This window comes from Pseudorca crassidens, chromosome 1 (genome assembly GCF_039906515.1).
Source record: "Pseudorca crassidens isolate mPseCra1 chromosome 1, mPseCra1.hap1, whole genome shotgun sequence".
Taxonomy (NCBI): domain Eukaryota; kingdom Metazoa; phylum Chordata; class Mammalia; order Artiodactyla; family Delphinidae; genus Pseudorca; species Pseudorca crassidens.
This window is the reverse complement of record NC_090296.1, coordinates 101,675,429-101,691,861: the sequence shown is the minus strand read 5'-3', so window position 1 is coordinate 101,691,861 and position 16,433 is coordinate 101,675,429. Positions and strand designations below refer to the sequence as shown.

Below are 16,433 nucleotides of genomic sequence, written 5' to 3'. Positions count from 1 at the left end.
TGAAAATCAAACTTTGAACAGGAATCCCATTTTTCAGTTTATCATTTTCAAGATGATTTCACACATACAGTTATTAAGGATGAGTGAGGGAGAAATTAAGATGATGAGTAACTAACTATACAGTAGTCATTATGATAAACAAACACATTGGTTTTAACATTTAAGTGGGTTTGTCTGTTTCTGGTCATTCACCTCCTCCTTTGTCTTATACTCCTTTGCAAAAAAGCCTTGGCAATTTGTTCCATGTTGACAAATAATACTCTCATTATATTCCTTAGTCACATAAGTTTGCCTTTGTATTTTAATTTTTAACTTAAAATGAAGATTGATATAGAAGACTGCATTACAATATTATATATTTCCAGTAGATGCTGCTATGTGATAAATTCCACCTTGAAACCTAGGATGTTATTTATATTCTTTATCAAATATTATAACAAAGATTATAAAATCTAATCAGGAATTTAAAATGAGATATTTCATATCTTAAAATTTGGTTACATTAATTTTTTATTATGGTAGTTTAAGTAAAATTGATCAGATCCTCCTAATTTAATTTGTACAAAAGTGAATTAGAAAATACTGTTGTTAATATGTCCATTTGCTGATTTGTTCTTTTTTTAAATAGTCCTCGACCATGTTTAAACATTGAAGATGATCCAGATATTCATGAAAAACCATTTCTGAGTTCTAGTGCTCCACCTATAACAAGTCTTAGTCTCTTAGGAAATTTTGAGGTAATGTTTTTTGAAACTATTTTAAGAGTTGAAGTTTCCTAACCTAGACCCATGGTGTCATTTATGTCATTTGTTCTTAAAAAGGAAATAAATGGATTATATTTTTCTAAAGCCTTGAAATCACCTCCTTTCCTTTCCTTTCCCTTTTTCTTTTTTCCTTATCCCTTTTTCCTTTTTTGATTTCCCTTTTTCCTTTCCTTTTCATGAGAAGTAAAGTTGGGAGAATTGTTGGCAGTGACATTTTAGAATTGGGTAGCTGGTGGAGGAGATGCAGGACTTAGGTGAAATCAAGTTGGATGGAGGTATCCGTTACCCGAGCTGGAAAGTAGACTTGACCACACCTTCTTACCTGGTAAAACTGGCTCTGGGACCCAGGAAGGATGATGGTGGGCTGATAGCAGCTGATTCATGATCAAGGAGGCTGATTTTCAAAATCAAATAGTTCTTTGTACTATATTTGCAACTCCTCTGTAAATCTAAATTTATTATAAAATAAGATTATTTTTAAAAAATCAAATGGTTAAAGGTCTCTGATACATGTGCTGCTTTATTTAATGACTCTTCTACTTGGGATCAAGTATATCAAGGGTTTAGTTTTCTTCAGTTAGAAAACAATCTTAAACATGAACCTGTAAATGACATTTAAAAAAAATTTTTATTGGAGTATAGTTGATTTACAATGTTGTGTTAGTTTCAGGTGTACAGCAAAATGAATCAGTTATATATATACATATATGCACTCTTTTTTAGATACTTTTCCCATATAGGCCATTACAGAGTATTTAGTAGAATTCCCTCTGTTACACAGTAGGTCCTAATTAGTTATCTGTTTTATCTCTTTTATATATAGTAGTGTGTATATGTCAATCCCAGTCTCCCAATTTATCCCTCCCCCCCTTTACCCCCCAGTAACCATAAGTTTGTTTTCTACATCTGTAACTCTACTTCTGTTTTGTAGATAAGTTCATTTGTACCTTTTTTTTAGAATCCACACATAAGCGATATCACATGATATTTATCTTTCTCTGTCTGACTTACTTCACTCAGTGTGACAATCTCTAGGTCCATCCATGTCACTGCAAATGGCATTATTTCATTATTTTTAATGGCTGAGTAATAGTCCATTGTACATATGTACCACATCTTTTTTATCCATTCCCCTGTCAGTGGACATTTAGGTTGCTTCCATGTCCTGGCTATTGTAAATGGTGCTGCAATGAACATTGGGGTGCACTTATCTTTTTGAATTATGGTTTTCTCTGGGTGTATGCCTAGGAGTAGGATTGCTGGGGCATATGGTACTTCTATTTTTTGTTTTTTAAGGAACCTCCATACTGTTCTCCATAGCGGTTGTACCAATTTACATTCCCAACAGTGATTTTAGGGAATTCCGTGGCAGCCCAGTGGTTAGGACTCCATGCTTCCACTGTAGGGGGCATGGGTTGGATCCCTGGTTGGGGAACTAAGATCCTGCATGCTGAGAGTTGGGGCTAAAAATATACATATATATATAAGTGTTTTTATATGTATGTGTGTGTGTGTGTATATATATATATATATATATATATATGTATGTATGTATGTATGTGTGTATAAACATATATAATCACCTATGACCTTGCTCAACTTGCTTATTAATTTTATTGATTTGGAGGGGGTGGATTTTTGTATGTAGATTCCCACATCATCTACAAATAGGGACAGTTTTATTTCTTACTTTGTAATATGTATGCCTTTTATTTCCTTTTCTTGTAGTTTTGCACTCAGTAGGGCCTAACATGCATGCTAGTACAATATATTCGTTTAAAGTCACAAAAATCTGAATAAAGTCATAGACTACATTGGATCATTGGCCTTATCCATTAGCATTTTTGTGCTCTTTTTCTGAAATTTTCATACATCCTTAGAACATTTTTCTTATTTAAGAAACATTTATTGAGTACCTACTATGTGTCATGTTATATGCTAGGAATATAAAGCTAAATAATAAACTGCCTGCCTTAGAGAAGTTTACAGTCTGCTGGAGAAGTTGGACATATAAATAATCTATAAACCGAAGTAATTAGCACTGTAATAGAAATTTTCTCAGTCTCCATATATTTGTTCTCTCTGCTAAGGGACTGGGAAAGTTTTACTAAGGAGCTGTCATTTGAGCTTAGTTACAAAAGTTGAGTAGGAATTTGCCAAGTAAATTGTGTGAGAAGTGTCAAGGGATTCTAGACAAAGGGAGCTACATGTGCAAAGGCATATGTGTAAAAGTAGTAAAAGAGCATGGTGATATTGAAAAGCATCATCCAGAACTGGAGTATAAGACTGCGTGCAAGTGAGGAGAGCTGTGGTAAGAGATGTAGGGTGGGCCTTACATACCATGCTGTGAATATTTGACTTCATCCTGTGGACATCAAGAAACACAAAGTTTTTAACCTGGTGGGTAACGTAAGACTTTTTTTTTTTTTTTAAAGAAAAACTCTGGCAGTAATACAGATGATACACTAAAGATGGAATAACTAATTAGAGAGTATTGCATTTGTTCAGAGGAGAGGTTATGAGGGTTTGAGCTAGGTTACTGGTGTTGAGAGAGCTGAGGCTGTGAGACTGAGAGGTCCCATCAGCAGGGTATGGATTGGATTGATTGCAGGGCAGGAGGGAGATATAGAAGGCTCGTTGTAACATAGGTCTCTTGGTCTGGTCTTTTTGACACGGGACTTGAGAATTGCTGATGCCACTTTCAAATTTAGACTCATGAGGGCTTGGAGTGTTTCTTTTCAAAGAATTACTGAATCAAAGAAATGTTACTCACATTTCTTGATGTATGCATATATATGTTGATATATGTATAGGAAAGAGAGCTTGTGAAAGGTTTAACATGTTTCTCATACCTGGAAAGATAAACACTAAATTGTTAAAAGTGGTTTCCTCAGCAAATGAGCTTGGGAGAGATGGATAAGGAGCTTCTCTGTTGTTTGTATTTATGTACTTTTAAATTTTTCCCAATGTGTGTTTACTGTTTTTTAAATTAAACTAAACAATAAAACATATGTCACATCCAACAACAATTTTTAAGAGGCAGTTGTTTTTCAGTTAAAGTTATGAGTACTTGGCTTTCTGTTTTGATGGAACTTCTGTATATGACCTGTTAACAAGTTTTCAAGTGCTTCTCTATGGCTAACAGTAGAAATATACTCTGAGGAATAAGAAAATTTCTGATATTTTACCTGCTCTGGTAGAGCATATTTTCTTTACAGAGATAAGAATAACTCATTAAACCATTATATCAAAATAATGGTGAAAAAAAATAATGGTGAAGTTCAAAGATAGTTCAGTGTGGGTTGGAATAGTAAGGAGGCCAAACTTTGTAAGGTGGTAGAAGATTGATTTGGGAGGGGGTTGATTTCAGGTCAGATGAACATTTGAAATGAGGGCATGGCAATGGCAGCGACCACTTTTGTAGTGCCAGAAAGCATACTAACATATTTCTTTAAATAGAAAGAAGGAATGAATGTGTTAACTTTTAAATTTTATTTCTTAAAAATTCTTTTATTTTGCCTTCCAGGAGTCTGTCTTGAACTATCGTTTAGATCCTCTCGGCATTGTTGATGGCTTTACTGCCGAGGTAGGGGCAAGTGGTGTTTTCTGCCCCACTCATTTGACTCTTCCAGTTGAAGTGTCATTCTACAGTGTTTCTGATGATAATGCTCCCTCTCCTTATATGGCAAGTATTTTTAATTGTCTTCCTCTGCTAAAATCAACCATCTTAATGACAAATACCTTTAAGTTTAAAGAGATTTAGTACTACTTTGGTGCAATGCTTGAAAATATAAAGCATTTCCTAAGAGGGGATTGAAGGCTGCATAGAGATGAATATGCCAAAATAACACCTCACAACTTCTTTCTGAGCAAGCTCTAATAACAGATATCCTCTATTACATTTGAGGATTGTGCTGAAAATTTACTTGTTTCTATGTAATATGAAAAAATGATAAAATTTTGATTAGTGACACTGTGATTCCATATCTTGCTGAGTTCACGCAGATTCTCAAGTGCTTACTGGGCACTCTAGTCCTAACAGTGTTGCCTTCACTATGATCCTCATCTCAGTAGAGTTTAGGTAAAGATTTGGTGACGTACGGCTTTTGTGATGCGCTTTCACCCCCTTTCTCCTGTTTGGTTTATCTTTGGACCATTCTTTTTCCAATCCTAGGGTTCTTTAGAATACTAGCTATTTCTGACTCCATGCCAATGTTTTAGTGGAGAGTAAAATAGCTAAGAGGAATAAGAGCACTGTCTTGAGCCTTAGGATCCTATAATTTTATCTTTCCCATCTTTTATTCCAGTGGATTTGAGGATGAAATAAGCCCTCAACTGCAAAAATGATACCAAGTCCTGGTGTGTGATTACTATCAGCCCTTTTCCAAAAGACAAGTTAGTGGCTAGCAGTGCAAGTCTGTAAGAAGTTTACATTGATGGTATAAAATATGGAGTCAGATCTGGGTTTTTATGTTAGGTCTTACTTTGAGAAATACAAATTGCAGTAGGCATAGAAATATACAGCTCTGGTCTTGCTACTTGAATTTCCTAACTTATCTCCTGACCCAATTGCTTCCTTTCTAATATCCCTCTCCCCCACCTTCTAGGTTCCTCAAGGACATTAGCAGCAATGTCTTTTGTTATTAATAAAAACTATGAAAAGCAAATTCTGCATAATTGAGAAACAACAGAGGAAGGGAAGTTACAGTTTTTTAGGGACCTAAATGCAGTCTACTCATTATTGATGTAGTTTGTTCACGGAAGGTTGTTAAGCCTTATTCCATTCTAAGGGTGAAATTTTAATCAAGAGTCTGATTGGTGTTTCATACTTTGATCTAAAAAGCACAGTGGTGTCATTTATTCAAAGTTTTCTTTTTTCAATAATAATAACACTTGTGGGTCATAATTGTAAAGATGCATAACAGTGGTTGTTATAAAAAACAGAGGCCCAGTTCTTCACAAGCCTACCCAGTTATCACATATACCACTTGTTACTCATTTACCATAGTAAGATGTATCCACTTTCCAGTATAATTTTGAAAAAATAACTGTTAATTTTAGATAATAAAATGGAAAATATCATTGAGATAAGCTCAATACCAGAAAAAATGTGTATCTTACTGGAATGCTTACAATATTAGAATATAGCTATAGGGCTTCCCTGGTGGCGCAGTGGTTGAGAGTCCGCCTGCCGATGCAGGGGACATGGGTTCGCACCCCGGTCCGGGAAGATCCCACATGCCACGGAGCGGCTGGGCCCGTGAGCCATGGCCGCTGAGCCTGCGTGTCCAGAGCCTGCGCTCCGCAACGGGAGAGGCCACAACAGTGAGAGGCCCGTGTACCGCAAAAAAAAAAAAAAGAATATAGCTATAAAGATGGCCATTCTGCTTTACTGGGACATCAAGAAGTCTCATTAGTTTCAGGTATTCTATTGGCACATGGTAATAAAGAATGGAAAGATAAGATCTGAGGTCATTAGTGTACAGAGTCCCTGATGACCATTAGGATGAGTTAGAAACAAGTAAAAGAGTGAATTGGCTGAAAGTCAGCTCAAAAAACTATCTTTGAGTGAAATTCACGAGCAAGAGGTAATTTGAACTATGCTTTAAAAAAGCAAAATAACATTAATTCTTGACCTTGGTTGACATCTAAAAAAATAAGGATTAAGAGATAAAGGATTTAGGGGGAAAGTGGGGGTCGGGGGTGGGATGAACTAGGAGATTGGGATTGACATATATACACTAATATATACAAAATAGATAACTAATAAGAACCTGCTGTATAAAAAATAAATTAATTAAATTAAATTTTAAAAAGAGAGAGATAAAGGATTTTATCACTCTGTCTCCAGAAAGCACACACAAATGATCACAGATTTTGAATAAATATTGAAAAGAGTCTAAATTAGGTTAAGTTAGTCTATCCTTTAAGAATCTTTTTCTTACTTTTCTCTGATAATATTCTTTAATAAATTTTCCAATATGTAATTGTTTTTACTTATTAGGAATGGGTTCCCTTTACAAATGACCCAGTCCAAATCTTAGACCACGGATCTTTCCTACTGTAAATTAATCAAATTAATCTTATTCGGTAGGGAGTGTTATTTGTATTTTGGTAGTTTAGTCTGTTTTCAAAGGTCTGATCATGTTTTGATAAGATAGTACATACCACAGACCAGTGGAGCTGAGACACCAAACCCCTATTTGTTACTCTAATAATAACCTTGGGACCTCTCATGACAAATTATACAAATGACTTGCAAGGGTGAAATTTTAGCACAGAGAATTCTGTCTTTGTGGAGTAGAGATAGTACAGGGCTTTTCATTAAATAATTCCTTTTAGACTAGCTCAAAGCCATACAAATGTCTCTCTCCAATCCTATGTCAGTAGTAAAAATGTTCTCCAAGTGTTACGTAATATGGCAACATTTCACTGTTTAGAAACTATTGCACGGTGGAACCAGGCAGAAAGGTCTAAAGCAGTTTTGCCCGTGGCAAATTCATGGTATGACTTGCTTTATGATCATATTAACAGCACTATATATTTTATATTTTTTCTTCTATTTATAATTAACGAAATTAAGATATACCTCCTTCAGTTTTACTTAGCTTTGCATATTCTCTATTCCCCAGTCACTTGAGAATTTTTTGTGTAAGATTTTGACCAAATTTAGTTCATCTTAATCTACCTATTCCATCCTAAAATGCCAGAAGAAAATGTATTTTTCTTCTTTATGTTAAATACAGTAACTTTCTAGGTGGAAATATTAATATGCCAACCAATTAAAATAATGAAATTTTAAAAAAAATAATAAATTTAATAATAATACAAATAAAATTCCAAATACTTTCCCAATCCCTTCAAAATTCCTAACTTGCCATTGCCAATACTAGTCTTATATTGCTTAGAAATTATTGTTGTAAAGTGTTGCCTTAAACTTTGAGGGGTTTTATCCATATTCTTTTTTTATAAATTGATTTAGTTACTGTTATTATGTTCTAAAATCTATTAGAGTTGTATTGTGTTAAAGGAAGTAAGTGTAGGCTTGGTAGTAGATTTTCCCTCACCAGTTTTCTTATATATATTTAGCGGAGGATGGCAAGGAAAAACAGTAATATATTGCCTGGAGCAATGTGATTAGAAAGGTAGCTATTATTTAGATATATTCTGCTTTTTCTTTCTGGAACTAGGAAGAAGAGGAGCATTATATACCATAGCATTTTTTCATGTAGAGAAGATTGTAAGAGAAAAATTATTAAAACTTCATTACTGTGTTGGTTAGGGATGCAGTTTGTTGATATGCTGTTTTCATGCTTTAAATGACCATGTAATCATATTTGTTAAGAACCACATATGTCTTTTCAGTGCCCATTTCCATGAACATTTCCCATTATTAACGTATTAATTTAATATTCTGATTGTCAATTGCTGTTCACTTGGAGATTAGGTATTCACATATTAGAGTCTGGCCTTCCCTTTTACCTTTGTCCACTGCTTTCTACCCCCCACCGCCTCCCCTGGTCTGTCTTTCAAACCCAACAAATGTTGCCTGATGGGACAGTCCTGTTTTATATTTACTTTTACATAAGGTTGACACATTTTGGCAGGTACAGTGTAAAATGATGGGATATGAGTTGTAGAGCATGCAATTATTCTACTTAACTACTCAAAAGAAAACTATTCACCCAGTTAAATGAATCAGCATTTGTTTCTTAAAGCCACCTAAGAATTAAGTATCACAGTCACCACCTGTAGTAATTTGGTCATCCTGGTTATCTAGAAACTTTCACACATTCAGTCTTAGCTTCCCGTGTTTTAATTTATACTGTTCGTCATTGTTTCAACTTCTGCAGTGATTACAGCATCTTTCTCAGAAAACTATTTTATATAATATGGCAGTGCCTCTCAAACTTTAATGTACATATGATATCATCTGGGGAATCTTGTTAAAATGCAGATTTGATTTGGTAGGTCTGGGGAGAAGCCAGAAATTATGCATTTCTAACAAGTTCACAGGTGATGCTGATGATGCTGGTCTGTCTCTAGTCAGAAGTCCATATGTGTATATAACAACTCAACTTTCTGACTGAAGAATTGACTTCATTTTTGGGAAAGACTTAGGATCAGTCCTCATTCCTGAGTTTCTGTATGTCCAAAGACCAATAAATTGTTTTGCTTCATTTCCCTGCTCCCACATGGTACAAGAGAATAATCCTGTCATCTCCCTTTATTTCCTTTTTAGTTAAAGAACTTCTCACTTCTATATCTTATATCTTAATATTAATTTCAAGCAGTATGGTCATTGATGTTATGTATTGTTTATTGAAGCATCTCTTGGAAGAACAGTAAATTGTTTCCTAGTGAGGTGGGATCCTCACTATTTCATATTCATAGAATGTATCTCTATTAATTCAATGTGAATGTTTTTCCATACAAATACAATTCTGAAATGTTAGTAATTACATGATTTATTATTCTTATTTTAGTCTTTTATGTATATATATGCATCAGTTTGTACTCAGTTTGTCTTCTTTTATTTCAAGGGTGTGATTACTTTAGAGTCCCTTGGTAAAAGGGGTTATCGAGTACCTCCTTCAGGAACAATACAAGTGGTATGTGTTTTATAGCCTACAATTGCAATAATCATTCTCTCACATACATATAGAACTTAGCCCTTTCTCCTGCTACTGCTGCTGCAACAACTTTGGTAAGTAACAGTGGGGCTGCAGCTTTGTTTGGAGTTTCCCTGCTCTGCCTCAGGAATGACCATTTGGGGACCTCCATAAAAGGAAAGCATTAATAAGCTAATCAAGGTGAATGCTTTAGAAAAATAGTGTATGACAGTTAACATAATTTAAATAGAGCTATTTTCAGTATAATTAGAATTTAGATTACCAGTACCTTCTACTTAATATAATAAGCCGGACTGAGATTGACCTATGTAAAAGGAGACCCCAAATATTAGTATTGCTTTGTCAGGGAAACATGGGAAGCAAAATTATATTATCCCTACTGTAATAATTTCTAAAATTGATTTAATGAGACGGTTACACAAAGCAGAAATGCAGTCCGACAGATGTCAGGGCAAAGAATGCCTCTTTCCTTTTGGTCTAGGTGTAGATCTAGTTTTGGCTTAGGAGAACTCTTCTAGCCCAGAGCAGTAATCCTTCATCATCCTTGATCTAGGGTTCTCAGAAGAGTAATTTTATATCGAGGCCAGTTTGTGATTGAGTTCATCTCCAAGTCAGACCCAGGATAATCCTGTAAGCACGCAAGTCTATTACAGTGTTGGCTCTTGCAACTCTTGGAAGGAGTCTAGCTGAGATTTGTCAACTGTACCTCAATAAAGCTGAAATTAAAAAAAAAAAAAAAGAGTCTAGTTGAGTTCCTCACACTAAGGATCTGGTCTAATCCAGCAAGCCTTTTGATGACCTTTGGCTTCAGTGTGATCAGTGCTTCGAAGGACCACTTTTACTCATCTTCGTTGTTCCAGTATAGCGAAGAGTCTGTACATTTGTTTATTTCGTATCACACAGGAATGAAACATAGTACTAGGCAATATATATGCATGTATGTATTGCAGTATGTACATACGTATAAATTTTACCAAGGAAAGATCACTGCATTTTAAAGTAAGATTTTTATGTTGAATGTATTTCTTGAACTAAAAGAGTGATCATCTTCTGATCTCTTGCCTCTGGCTCTGTAGTGCTTGTGAAAGTGTGGGTCACTGGAAAGCTAGCTATCAGGTGTCATAATAATGAGGCAGAAACCCAGAGGCAGCACATTTACCCCTTGTTTGAAGACTACCAACTCTACTGGCTATTTTAAATCTGAAATTTGGATATGTCTTTCATTCCTTGTATAAATTTAATTATGTATAAACATGGCTTGAACTCCTGGCTTGCTAGTTGTTGTGGTTGTTAAATGTATTATTAGCCTTAATCTTAAGACTCACTAGATTTCAAAAATTGGATCATAATATTGATATATTTCTCATTTTGATTCAGTGAGTGATGTCCAGTGCCACGGATGAGCTTCTGAAAGCATGGGCACCAAGTTACCTATTGATGTGTTGGTAATTTGGTTAAAGTCAAATCAGCAGCTTGGAATTTTGTTTAAAAATTAGTACTTTAAAAAATAATATTCCTTCAGTTATTAATGGCCAAGTAGCAACTGAATTTAATTTCAGTCTATTATGATATTGATGATGATTAAAAAAAAAGTCTAGTGTCACTGCAGTGTTTGAAATGAATCCAACTGTGAGAACATGAAGTATTACTTAGCCTACTTTGTAACTAATAATAATGAACTTTATTTTCTAAACCTGGAAAAATTTCCAAACAAGAAAAATTCTCTTTTTTGAGAATATATTTTAAATTTTATAATAACCATATGTACCTGAAACATCATATCAAAGTCTAGTTTTACCAAGATTTTATTTTTTTATTTAAAAAAATTCTATTTATTCACTATTAAAATGTGAGGAAAACTAAAATTCTATTTTGAGCATTTTTCAGTTGACTTATTTTAATAAAGCTAGTGTTTGAAGTAGTTGAACTGGAATGCTTTAATTCAGTGAAGGTGTATTTTGCTTAGTCTAATGGAACCATTTCTTAAAATATGAACAAGAGTAAATGTTATGTATTATCTATTATTAATATGACATTTGTGACTAAAGATTTTGATTTGTTACAGGAGTTTTTATTTCTTTTATTTCTGTAAATAAAAAATCTAATTGAACCATTAAAAAATATTGAATATCATTTCATAAACTTCTGAAATTTTATTAACTTTATTCCCCCAAACTGAATTATATCCACTGGGATTAATTTATTATTGAAAAGCCTATTTTATTATTGGCACAATCATTTTGAATCAAATGAACAAATCACTGTTTTTAAAGAATAATTTCTATATTGTTTCTTCAGACCTTATTTAATCCTAATAAGACTGTGGTGAAGATGTTTGTTGTGATATATGACTTACGAGATATGCCAGCCAATCATCAGACATTCCTACGACAAAGAACTTTTTCTGTACCTGTTAAACAAGAAATGAAGAGAAGTGTTAATAAAGAGAACATCCGACATACAGAAGAACGGTTATTACGCTACCTCATACATCTGAGGTAATGTTTCAAATGAATATGAAAATACGTTACTTTAGAAGAAAACTCTAAAATTTTTAGTTTATTTTTAAAAACTGTCATTCTAACTAGACGAGTACCCCTTGGAATTTGCTTAACTTCGACACTCTTTATGATAGGCCAGGATGCAGAAAACACATGGCATATCTTCCTTCAGTCATTACTACTTGTTGAATTAGGGGAGTTTTCATTTATAGCTGTGTAATGGAAACTATGTTATAGCAAAACAATGCTAATATATCTGGGGGAAATGAAACACAGTTGTCTAAACCCATGCTGTCCAATAGAATTGTAATATGAGCCATATATATAGTTCTATATTTTCTAGTAGCCACATTAAAAAAAGTAATAAGAAGCAGAGGTTTAATATATTTTATTTAACCTAACATATTCAAGTGTTATAATTGGAATATGTAATCTATATAAAAATTATTAATGAGATATTTACATTCCTTTGCTGTACTCAGTTTGAACTAGCCACATTTCAGGTGCTCAGTAGCCACATGTGGCTTGTGGCTGCTGAGTTGGACAGGGAAATTCTTAACTTTCATTTATTCATTCATTTATTCAACAAACATTGATGTGTCCGGCATGCTTCTAGACTCTTGGAAACAGCAGGGACAAAATCTCTGTTCTTATACAGCTTATATTCTGGTGATTCCATTAGAAATATATTTTCCTCAGACTTTTACTACCCAGCTAATAGCTCTAGGTTGTGAGAAACCATTTGTTTGCTCTTGAGGTCCATGCTTCCAGCATCATAGGGTAAGGTTTTTAGCCCTGAAATCCTAGTGTAGTTCTTAAGATCAATGAGCAAGTGTATTGCTTAGAAGAGAACTCAGTAGCCCTTTGCCTGTAACTCTATTCCTAATAATAATTTTCTGATGTTGTTCATAAGAAGTCCTCAATCACATCAGTGACAGTAATTCATCTTAGCTTAACTGCTTACTCCAAGGAGCCCTATTCATCAGGAGGAGGTAACTTCAATCTGTTACAACAGCCTTAGCCATATATAACCAACATTCGCCAAAAAGTCAACTATCCCAGCTTTTGTCATCTCCACATAATGATTAGATACCTTAAATGCTGTGAAGAAACTGCTTTAGAAGGCATGGCATAATTCCCAAAGCTCACCATGTTCTTCTTCAGATTGAGAAGGTGAAAAACTGCAGAAAGAATCAAAGAGTGAGCCAGTCTGAGGTCTGCTTTAATATATACAACTGACCACCAGATTTTTCAGCTAATTTGGGAATAAAATCCACAAACCCAGATATTTCTGCTATGCAAAGGGAAAACTAGAGAAATTAACACTAAAGGGTATGTTTGACTATCTGCCAGTTAAGTTTATGTGATTAAAGCCTCCAACCCCCTGTATTATGCTGTAAGCTGTTAGCAGAGGATAGAAACAGTTCCATATACAGCTTTGGTAACCATTTTCATTTCACTGCTAACTTTCCTCTTGGTTTCTAATGATGATTAGGTTTTATTTAGCTAGCCACTACTGGTGGTAGCAGTCCTTTCTCATCCTGTGATTGTCTCAAAACTTGATAGTTTTCTGTGGTGACTTTCCAAGTGTGGAATCCATTTTAATGTACTCAAAATTGTAGGAGGGCAAGTTGTGTGAAATGGGTCATTCTTTGTAGCTAGAAGATGCCCAAATGTAGTGTAATTGGCTGACGTGAACTGAAAGTGCATACTACAGGTAAGGAAAGGTGCATGTGCTGTGGTGTCAGGGATGTAGAGTCAGATTGCATGTGAAACCCAGATTTACAAAAAGAAGCACCTCTGTCATTGTAAGAGGGGAAAGGGAGTATGGAATGTTTAGGGATAGTGAGGGAGAGGCACTGAAATAGCAGCAAGTGCTTTGGCAATATAAGACTTTAAATATCTTGTTAAAGAGGCACTGTTAATGTTGTAGCAAGACTAATCCTTCCTGCTTTCAAAATTTAATTACTCAGGTTTGTTTGTTTTAAACACTAATTCCCTGAAATGAAGCATCATTCTGTTGTTTCTTTGTTTAGGTTCCAGAGTTCTAAATCTGGAAAGATCTACCTCCATAGAGATGTACGGCTCCTGTTCTCTAGAAAGTCGATGGAAGTTGATAGCGGTGCTGCATATGAACTCAAATCTTACACTGAATCGCCAACAAACCCTCAGTTTTCACCAAGATGTTGATAAAGAGTGACAATTTAAAGTATTTGCTCAGTACCCAAGTTTGAAAGTAAAAAATAGCGTAGAAGGGAGTGTACCAAATTAACAAGCAGGAGAGTGGGTCCTCTCCTGTTATCCTGGACCAGTTTTTATGAAAGGATTCCTGGGATGAGATCCACATATTCCAAGGAGACTGGAAACACTCATGTCCTAACCCTTTTTGTACTGTCGAAACCACTTCACTGGACTTGTTGCAAGAGCAAACCACCCCCCATCCCCCCACCCCCGCCACAGTTAGATTAGCGTTTACACGTTTCGTTTCTCAGTTATTTAATATTTAATGTTTTCCTTACTACTCAAGTGATGTTTGTCTTTAGTGTTCTAATGTAGCACAAATCCTATGTAAAATCATACTATGTATTTTTGACATTAATGTTGAAATCTGAAATATATGCACAAGTCTTTTAATTTTGTGTGATGTGTTTTAAGTACTATTCATTTAAGTTATTGAAAATGAGAATGAAATGTTGAGCTTCTTTCAAGATTAATGCACTATGCAAGCATGTGTACTTTTTATATCTCCCAGGTTTAGTTTTTACAACACCCCATCCCGGTTGCTGTCTCACACAATAGTCCTTTAACATGCTGTATCAGCAGTGCAACACGGAGTAAGCTGCTTCACACTCCCTTAGCAAGTTCAGATCATCATGCCCATTCATATTCCTTCTAGAATCCCTTATCCCCAAAACAGTTCTATTTTTTCCTTAATCACTACTACAAAGGCTTTACGTTAAATTGCTGTCCCATTCTAGAAAACTTTTGCAAATTGTTAAAAGAATATGTACTTTGAAAACAAATTAGTATTTATATTGTAAATATATGCAAGAAACAAAGAAATGTGTATTTGGCTTTTATTTTTAGATGAGACATTTATATGATTGAGTGAATTTCTGGTACCGATCAGACAGTTTCTATTCTAGCTTTACAGCTGATAAGAGGGGAGAGATATCTTGAGCCTCGTACCAATTTATCACTTTCTCATTCACAGTCACATGGAAGGCATTTGGCAACTGGGAAAACACTGAGTAAAGGAGCATGATTGAGCGCATCAAAAGTCTTCCCGTCCATCCCCCTCAGAAAGAGGAGTGGTTTTAGATCTTTGTACAGGGACAGTGGGCAACAGCAGATCAGTTAACAAGGCACAAATACTGGGAATGCTCACACAAAGCTGTGAACGCAGGTTAGAAAATACATACAGTTCAAGTAGGCCAGACCCAGGAGACCTGGGAGTCTAGAACCAAGTGAGCAGTCTGGAATTTGGGAGATGGGAAGGTCTTTACTTTGGCACTCAGCTAATGGATAGACTATACAAGGCATATAAGAGTGTATACCTGCAGGCTGTGGGGTGCTCAGCAAGAAGCCTCTTATAAAGTCCTTTTGAAACACCAGCTTAAAGAGAAAAGTCTATTTACACTCCACGAAAAAAAAGTTTTCAGTGACACAAATTTATAAAGGTTTGTTTTTAATCTTTAGGTGTGTGGTATCAACATGGAATTAGGACCCATAAGGTTTGGATTATAGTCCTAGCTCTAATGGTATCTGATGGAACTGACCTTTCTGGCTCTGTGTGATTGAGAAAATGGGGTGAGAGTATCATTAACGTGTCTTCTCTTCTTAAAGTGTCATCTAATTATTGGAATATGTATTTCAATACATGTATCTAGACTTTAAAAAAAAATTTTATTGGCGTACGGTTGATTTACAATGTTAGTTTGAGGTGTACAGCAAAGTGATTCAGTTATACATACACATATATCCACTCTTTTTAGATTCTTTTCCTATACAGGCCATTACAGAGTATGGCAGAGTTCCCTGTGCTATACAGTAAGTCCTTATTAGTTATTTTGTATATAGTAGTGTGTATATGTCAATCCCAATAGACTTTTTATATATATTTGACAAAAGTCAATATTGATAATTTTATATAAAACTCAGAAAATACCAAGTATTTAAAACATCAAAATGCCTTTATTTAATTTAAAAAAAATGTTATTGCTGCTTTGACCTCTCTAGTACTCCAAAAATTAATGATGTATGTGTATGCAGGTGTCTTTTTATGTGGATACGACACTGCAATCTTTCTAGAATTATTTCTAGTACCTGGTTTTCCACGTTTCTGGGCATTTTAAAGAAAATTTCCAGAAAATGAGTGAAGCAGCTGGATGCATCTTGTGCTTTTCCTAGCAAGTTTGTGCAAGGGAAACAAGTGCTGACATTTTGTCCATCTACTTCTTAAGGCCTTTTTTGTCTGTGTTCTTTTTCCCAGTGAGGTATGGTGACCCAGCATCTGTCTGCTCTCACTTGCCCTG

General features: G+C 34.9%; 1 protein-coding gene across 11 annotated transcripts in view; it reads left to right on the top strand.

Moving 5' to 3' along the window:
• The window catches only part of ATOSA (atos homolog A), an 87,282-nt gene extending 72,321 nt beyond the window's left edge, over nucleotides 1-14,961 (top strand). For 8 of the 11 annotated variants that reach the window (XM_067747479.1, XM_067747470.1, XM_067747460.1 and 5 more), the window contains 5 exons: nucleotides 629-737; nucleotides 4,291-4,449; nucleotides 9,308-9,376; nucleotides 11,696-11,895; nucleotides 13,935-14,961. In XM_067747479.1, coding sequence (XP_067603580.1) covers nucleotides 629-737; nucleotides 4,291-4,449; nucleotides 9,308-9,376; nucleotides 11,696-11,895; nucleotides 13,935-14,088 — 691 coding nt within the window. In that variant the 3' untranslated portion in view covers nucleotides 14,089-14,961. Of the gene's footprint in view, nucleotides 1-628; nucleotides 738-4,290; nucleotides 4,450-9,307; nucleotides 9,472-11,695; nucleotides 11,896-13,934 lie in introns of those variants that run through there. The other 3 variants (XM_067747494.1, XM_067747486.1, XR_010945697.1) reach the window with 2 other exon arrangements.
• Nucleotides 14,962-16,433: the final 1,472 nt, after the last annotated feature.